Source organism: Hyla sarda, chromosome 3 (assembly GCF_029499605.1).
Source record: "Hyla sarda isolate aHylSar1 chromosome 3, aHylSar1.hap1, whole genome shotgun sequence".
Taxonomy (NCBI): Eukaryota; Metazoa; Chordata; class Amphibia; order Anura; family Hylidae; genus Hyla; species Hyla sarda.
This window is the reverse complement of record NC_079191.1, coordinates 237,066,443-237,074,859: the sequence shown is the minus strand read 5'-3', so window position 1 is coordinate 237,074,859 and position 8,417 is coordinate 237,066,443. Positions and strand designations below refer to the sequence as shown.

Below are 8,417 nucleotides of genomic sequence, written 5' to 3'. Positions count from 1 at the left end.
CACATGGCATACTATTTTGGAAACTACACCCCTCAAGGAACGTAACAAGGGGTACAGTGAGCCTTAACACCCCCAGGTTTTTGACGACTTTGGATGTGTAAATTATTTTTTATTCTTATTTTCCACTAAAATGCTGTTTTTCCCCAAAATTTTACATTTTCACAAGGGGTAATAAGAGAAATGCCCCCCAAAATGTGTAACCCCATCTTTTATAAGTATGGAAATACCCCGAGTCACATTTGCTAATTTTGCTGAAATGGGGGGGGGGGGGGGGGCATATCGCATTTAGGAACCCCCTATGGTGCCGGGACAGCAAAAAAAAAAAACACATGGCATACTATTTTGGAAATAACACCCCTCAAGGAACGTAACAAGGGGTACAGTGAGCCTTAACCCCCCACAGGTGTTTGATAAATATTCATGAAGTGGGATGTGAAAATGAAAAATTAGATATTTTTTTTTACACTAAAATGCTGGGGTTACCGCAAATTTTTCATTTTCACAAGTGGTAAAAGGAGAAAATTTCACCATAAGTTTGTAAATACATTTCTTTGGAGTAAGGACATACCTCATGTCTTGGCGTAAACAGCTTGCACACCAGTCTCAGAGGTGCCGGAGATCAGTCAGGGTCCTTGAGCTTTGGCTTTCTCCTATGGAGCCAGAACAGTGGGACCCCCCCCCCCTCAAGGGGCATTACATGGGGTAAATAACTGAGGTACACTAAATAACTAAAATGGGGTACAGTGGGACATAAAATTATAAAACAGATTATGTTCCCAGAATGATGACCCAGAGCATAGCCAAAACTAAAAAATATGCCCGCCCCAAACCCTATGCTCTGAATCATCATTCTGGGAATGTGATGTGTGTGGCCGTTCCTAACCTGTTGCCTCAAATGTGCAGCCGCTCAGGTGGAGAGAGAGAGCTGCGCATTTGAGGCAACATAAAAAGTCCCTGATGACGATCCTGGCACCTATCACTCCAGTTAAGTCTCCCCTTAAAACTGATAAGAGACTCATCAACCGAGAGCTCCCTGAGCGGTACATAGGCCTCCAAAAATTTGACCCCTAAGTGATCGATGACCGACCTCACTTTGTAAAGCCGGTTATAGGTGGGATCACTTCGGGGTGGACATGTCTCATTATCTGCATAATGGAGGCATTTCCTAATGGCCTCGAACTGCTTCCGTGTCATGACCATACTGTAAAGCGGTGTCTTGTATAGGACGTCCTCGCTCCAGTACTGCCTGACACTTGGCTTTTTGACCAGGCCCATATGCAGCAAGAGGCCCCAAAATGTCCTCATCTCTGCTGCATCAATGGCGCGCCATTCATTCGACCTGGCCAAAAAAGAATCAGGGTGGTGGGCGATGAACTGCTGGGCGTACAGATTCGTCTGCTCCACCATCAGATTGACAAAACTGTCACTGAAAAAATTACTGAAATAGTCAATTTCAGTGAATACAGAATTGTTAACCCCTCCCCTTCCGGCTGCTATTGGCTGGACGATCGCCACCTCCCCATAGATACAGAAAGTGATTGGGGGTGTATCCTACACCCCCGATCACCTTGTATCTCCGGGTCAGCGGGTCACCAGTGACCCGCATCACCGGAATCGCAGCGATTCACAAGTGTGAATTTGCTTGCGGTTTTCTGTGATCGTCGACATGGGGGGGGGGGGGGTCTAATGACCCCCTTGGGTGTTTGCACGGGATGCCCGGCGGGGACCGCATTTCTCCTTAAGTACCAGGGTGTCATGACGTACGCGTACGTCAAGGGTCCTTAAGAGGTTAAGTAATATTTAGGCTTGGCTCAGTGAAGAATTTGGTCTGATATGTCTATATTTTCTATTAAAAAATGTTCAGAGGTCTGAGTATGAGGTTTCTGTAACACAAATTTGCTTTTAAATAGTGCAGATTTATTTTTAATTTTGTTTAAAATACATCAAAGTTTACAAACATTTTAAAAAATTAGCTTTCCTAGCTAATAAATGTGCATATACATATATTCTTCATGGACAATTACAATTGAAAGTTTTCTTAAATCACAGTACTTTGTATGATCCACATGACAGATAATTGCTCTGCAATCAATAAATTACTATACATTACAGAATCTCACAATAAGGTAGAAGGCACACTTTCTGGAGGTCACAGAAACGACATTCATTCATTGAGACTACACTGGACCTGGCAAAGGTTCTAGATATAAATGATGGCTACGAATTTTCTCCAACAGCAGTGAAGCGACAGGTTTAAATTCTATTTCCCAGCATTCCCTTTGGTAGTCCATCAGGTTTACATTCCAGTGGCAATCAAGTGCAATCTGTCCATCTTCAACAGAAGAAAAAAATAATATATTTATATATATATATATATATGAAAAAAACACCACCACCACCACATTAAACCGCTATGGGCAATATCACATGTAACAAAAAAAAAATCTATATACAGTCATAGCGTTGTTGGCACCCCTGAAATGTTTCTAGGAAATTAAGTATTTCTCAATGAAAAGGATTGCAGTAACACATGTTTTGCTATACACATATTTATTCTCTCTGTGTATATTGGAACTAAACCAAATAAGGGAGGAAAAAAAGCAAATTGGACATAATGTCGCAACAAACTCCAAAAATGGGCTGGACAAAATTATTGGTACCCTTTCAAAACGGTGGAAAAATAAGATTGTTTCAAGCATGTGCTGCTCCTTTAAACTCACCTGGGGCAAGTAACAGGTGTGGGCAATATAAAAAAATCACACCTGAAAGCAGATAAAAAGGAGAGAAGTTCACTTAGTCTTTGCATTGTGTGTCTGTGTGTGTCACACTAAGCATGGACAACAGAAAGAGGAGAAGAGAACTGTCTGAGGACTTGAGGATTGGGGAAAACATATCAACAATCTCAAGGTTACAAGTCCATCTCCAGAGATCTAGATTTGCCTTTATTTACATAAAAAAGCAAGACCACATTTTGCCAAAATGAACTTGAGTAAGCCAAAATCCTTCTGGGAAAACATTTTGTGGACAGATGAGACTAAGATAGAGCTTTTTGGTAAAGCACATCATTCTACTGTTTACCGAAAACGGAATGAGGCCTACAAAGAAAAGAACACAGTACCTACAGTGAAATATGGTGGAGGTTCAATGATGTCTTGGGGTTGTTTTGCTGCGTCTGGCACTGGGTGCCTTGGATGTGTGCAAGGCATCATGAAATCTGAGGATTACCAATGGATTTTGGGTCACACTGTACAGCCCAGTGTCAGAAAGCTGGGCTTTTGTCCGAGATCTTGGGTCTTCCAGCAGGACAATGACCCCAAACATATGTCAAAAAGCACCCAGAAATGGATGGCAACAAAGCGCTGGAGAGTTCTGAAGTGGCCAGCAATGAGTCCAGATCTAAATCCCATTGAACACCTGTGGAGAGATCTTAAAATTGCTGTTGGGAAAAGGCACCCTTCCAATAAGAGACCTGGAGCAGTTTGCAAAGGAAGAGTGGTCCAACATTCCGGCTGAGAGGTGTAAGAAGCTTATTGATGGTTATAGGAGGCGACTGATTTCAGTTATTTTTTCCAAAGGGTGCGCAACCAAATATTAAGTTAAGGGTGCCAATAATTTTGTCCAGACCATTTTTGGAGTTTGGTGTGACATTATGTCCAATTTGCTTTTTTTCCCTCCCTTTTTTTGGTTTAGTTCCAATACACACAAAGTATATAGCAAAACATGTGTTACTGCAATCCTTTTTTGTGAGAAATACTTCATTTTCTCGGAAAATTTCAGGGGTGCCAACATTTACGACAATGACTGTATATAAAACTCAATGGGGGAGATTTATCAAAACCTGTCCAGAAGAAAAGTTGCTGAGTTGCCCGTAGCAACCAGATTGCTTCTTTCAGTTTTGAAAAGGCCTCTGAAAAATAAAAAAAGCAATCTCATTGGCTGCTATGGGCAACAAAGCAACTTTTCCTCTGGACAGGTTTTGATAAACCTCCCCCCATGTGTGTATGTGTGTGTATATGTGTATGTGTATCACTTCCAAATGGCTAAAGATATTAACATGAAACTTGGTACACATGTTACTAATATGTCAACTACAAACATAGGATAGGTAATTTAACCCTTACCCACCCCTATTTGTGAGGGTCGGGGTTTTTGTTTTAAGTCCCATATAAGTGTATGGGAAATATATATTACGGCATAACTTCCAAAAAGCTGGAGATATTTCAATAATACTTGCTCCCATGTTACTTATATGTCCACAAAAAATATAGGATAGTCAATTTAACCCTAACCTACCCCCATTTGCGAGGTTCAGGGTTTTTGTTTAAAGTCCAATGCAAATCTATGGGAAATGTATGTTCCAGCATAACTTCTGTATGGCTGGAGATATTTCGCTAATACTTGGTCACATGTTACTTATATGTCATATAAAAATATATAATAGTTAAATTAACCCTAACCTACCCCCTTATGTGAAGGATGGGTTTTTTGTTTCAAGCCACATACAAGTATATGGAACTTCCGATACCTTACTTCACAAGCTCCGCTCTGCATCTCCTGGTGAATGCATCAGTCTGGCTGGCAAGCCACACCCTCCCCACATACCATGCCCTATCTCAAAAAGACACGCCCACCCTTTAAGCCACACCCCTTTTATTTTCAGTTTACTCAGCTCCACCTTATTAGGATTAGAAATGGGGATTAAATATGAGGACGGGATATGAGGTTGGGATAGGAGGACGGGATATGGGGACATGATATGGGAACAGGATATGGGGACAAGATATGCGGTTGTGATATGGGGACGGGATATGAAGATGGGATATGAGGGCAGGATATGAGATTGTGATATGAGGTCGGGATATGGGATATGAGGACGGGATATGAGATTGTGATATGAGGTCAGGATATGTGGATAAGATATGGGGACGAAATATGATATGAGGTCGGGATATGAGGATGGCATATGAGGACAGAATATGAGGATGGGATAGGAGGATAGGAAATGAGGATGAGATATAAGGTCTGGATATGAGGACGGGATATGAGGACGAGATATGAGGACGAGATATGAGGACGAGATATGAGGACGAGATATGAGGACGAGATATGAGGACGAGATATGAGGACGAGATATGAGGACGAGATATGAGGACGAGATATGAGGACGAGATATGAGGTCGGGGATATGAGGTTGGAATATGAGGAGGGGATTTGGGGTCGGGATATGAGGATGGGATATGAGGTCGGGATAGGAGGCCGGATATGAGGACAGGATATGAGGTGGAGATATTAGGACAGGATATGAGGTTGGAATATGAGGAGGGGATTTGGGGTCGGGATATAAAGAGGGGGTATGAGGTCATGATTTGAGGACAGCATATGAGGACAAAAGCTTCCTCTTTTGTTGCTTTTTCTCCCCCACAAGGATTAGGTAGGAAAAAATGGGCAGCTAGTATATATACATATAAAACCCTGCGTTAACCTTTTCTAAAATTAATTGTCCCGAAAACCCAAGTTGAGAATAAAAAATGAAACACTGGCACCTTAATTAAACAAGATAAGACAGCAGACTTTTCTTAAACACATATAGACATATTGAAATATTTGTGTTTCGTGTCAAGAGGTACACCACACACACACACACACACACACACACACACACACACACACACACACACACACACACAGTCTTACCAAGGAAAGTGGCCAAAAGTTCCATAAGTTTGTTGGTCTCTTCTAATCCAAGGTACAGTCCTGCATCTGTTGAATTGTCCATGAAATTCCAGAAAGCTTTGCACACTAATCCAGCTAGATGCCAGTCTGAACATCCCAAGTCCCGCAAACACTCAACCAACCTGTGTTATAAAAGCTTTGTTGATCATTTTGATATTGACATGAAAAACAAGTGCTCTTAAAGGGGTACTCCGTTGCTAGACATCTTATCCCCAATCCATAGGATAGGGGATAAGATGTCCAATCGTGGGGGTCCCGCCGCTGGGACCCCTGCGATCTCTGTGCAGACACCCAGCGTTGTGAACATCATGTTCAGAATGTTGGGTTTGGGAGGCCGTGGTCGTGACGTTGTGAGTAAGACACTAAGATTAATCAGGGAGGGGAAAAAGATTATTAAAGAAGCAGTCCAGGGTTTATTGTTTTTTGCCCATATGCACACTAACCATCACTAGCCTTACAGCACTTCACTTTTTTTCATTGCAGCACATCTGAAATACATCTATGTGTTTCTGTACTGTAAATTGGTCATATGATCACAGTCTGACCTTTAAAAGGAACACGGTCATTCTGTTCACCCAAACTAAACCCAATACACTGGGTTATAATGTGAATGAACCGGAGACCGACGTGTGGTCACTGACTCCTATACGTACTTTCACTCCAGAGATCTGTCCCTCTAAAAATCCGCTTACATCTTCTGTAAATTACACACTGAAGGCGGGCCCGCCGGCTCAATTTGAATATTCATTGTCACGTGAGTGCTCAGTCGGTGCAGTGCTCACGTGACCAGCAACAATGAATATTCAAATTGAGCAGGTGGGTCCACAGATCTCCAGAAGGAAGGTATGTAAAGCAGTCAGTGACCCCTCACCAGTCGCCTATTCACCCACTCTATAACCCAATGTTTTGGGTTTAGTAAGGGTGAACAGGTTGACCGTTTTCCTTTAATGTGTCAGAAAAAATGGTCAGTCTTCGGGGAACTGATTTCCTGTGAATTACAGGATGACATCATTACCTACCCCCCCCCCCCCCGCCCACCCCCTCCTAGCTTTATCTGTATACTTCTGCCTCTCTCTCTCTAGGAGAGGAGGATACATAGTAGTTATACACTTCTCTTGGGGCTGGCTTCAAACTCTTGTTAGCAGCGATTTTTCAGTTTTTTTATGTGATTTTTCTAAAAGTGTAGGAAAAAAAGGCACTATATAGTTCAATAAAATGCATACTTTTCCAGCAATTCTGGAAAATCACTGCAAACACGACAAAACGTGATAAAAAAAAGCTACAAAAATCCAGTAAAAAAGGCGACATGTTAACATAGCCTGAAGACTTGAAAATTACATAAAACATCTCAGTTGTGATTATTGATCAAATCACTTTAGGCTTATGGCAATATTTCTCTGCTCAACGCATTTTGAATAAGAAAAAAAAAAAAAACGAAACTTATAAGTCTCAGCTGTTGAAGTGTAGCCAGGTATTTAGATCACCAGGCTCCACCCCCTCTCTGTCCAGCTCGAGGATTTATGGGTAATGTAGGCAACATAAGAAAATCCTTTCTGTTCTGAAACAGAATTCAACATAACTGAAATGCATACCACATGAGCTAAAACAGGTAAGCACAAGGCATACACAACAACCACTGCATTATTTCTCTAAAATTATACTATTCTGCACTATATAAGCAAAAACTAAAAACAAAACCGTGCTTCTTTAATTTATGCAGCTATGATGGAATAAGGATTTTTCAATCAACATTGAGGAACGAGATCAGTCGATAGCTCCTTACTTCTAAGGGGTCCATATCAGGTTTGGGGAGAAATGTAATCATAGACAAATGAAATTCAGCTGGCAATGGTTTTCCCTTAAGGATGCGTTCACACTACGGAATTCTCGCAGAATTCCACGAGCGGAACTCCGCGGTGTGAACTTAACATTAGTGTGAATGGGTCTCCGCGAGACCCGTTCACACTGCGGAATTTCTGCGGCGGACAATTCCGCCGCTGAAATAGTTCAGCGCAAAGAAAGAACATGTTCATTATTTCCTCGGATTCCGCGAGCACTGCATAGCCGTCAATGGTGACGGCTCAGTGCCCCGCGGCCTTAGCGCCGAAGTACCTCCGGCGGCGGCTGCCAGGCGGAATCTCCGCTCGCTGAATTCAGCTGCGAGAATTCCGTAGTGGGAACGGGGCCTTAGGAGGTCATTGTTTAGAATTTTTTAATAGGGCAATAGAGAAGGAATGTTTTGAAGTAAGAGGCAGAAAACCATCTGGGCCTAGTGCTTTTCTATTTTGTGGAAAGACGCATAGATCTTGTCACTAAGTGTGGAACACATTTTCAGCTTCCTACCAAGAAGGCTATCCATTTCATTAGAATATTTATAAAAGGTGGACCGAGTTTACCTAAGAGCTTTCTTACTTCTATGTGTAATAAGCATTTTCAATTGAAGTTTAGTATAAGGTATTTTTTTAATCAGGCACATTGAGAGAGAAAGTTGATAAGCCAAGTCTAGATAGACAATTTCTGCTCAAGGTTGACTTGTAACTGCATGCATTCCCTAGTTGCTGCCAATTTAATGTAGGTACTAATGATAAAGGCCTTATGAGCTAGCAATACAGATCCCGAATTGGAATTTGGGGTACAAATAATCTGAAAATACAGAGTGAGATCAGATTCAATCTGAGCCTTTA

The 8,417-nt window shown here is 41.8% G+C and overlaps 1 protein-coding gene across 6 annotated transcripts in view; it reads right to left on the bottom strand.

Annotated features, from left to right (window-relative positions):
- Positions 1-1,901: 1,901 nt before the first annotated feature.
- ARMC2 (armadillo repeat containing 2) overlaps positions 1,902-8,417 on the bottom strand; it is a 156,680-nt gene continuing 150,164 nt past the window's right edge. For all 6 annotated transcript variants that reach the window (XM_056566268.1, XM_056566267.1, XM_056566269.1 and 3 more), the window contains 2 exons: positions 5,695-5,855; positions 1,902-2,332 (listed from right to left, as the gene is read on the bottom strand). In XM_056566268.1, the coding sequence (XP_056422243.1) occupies positions 2,178-2,332; positions 5,695-5,855 (316 nt within the window). In that variant the 3' untranslated portion in view covers positions 1,902-2,177. The remainder of the gene's footprint in view (positions 2,333-5,694; positions 5,856-8,417) is intronic.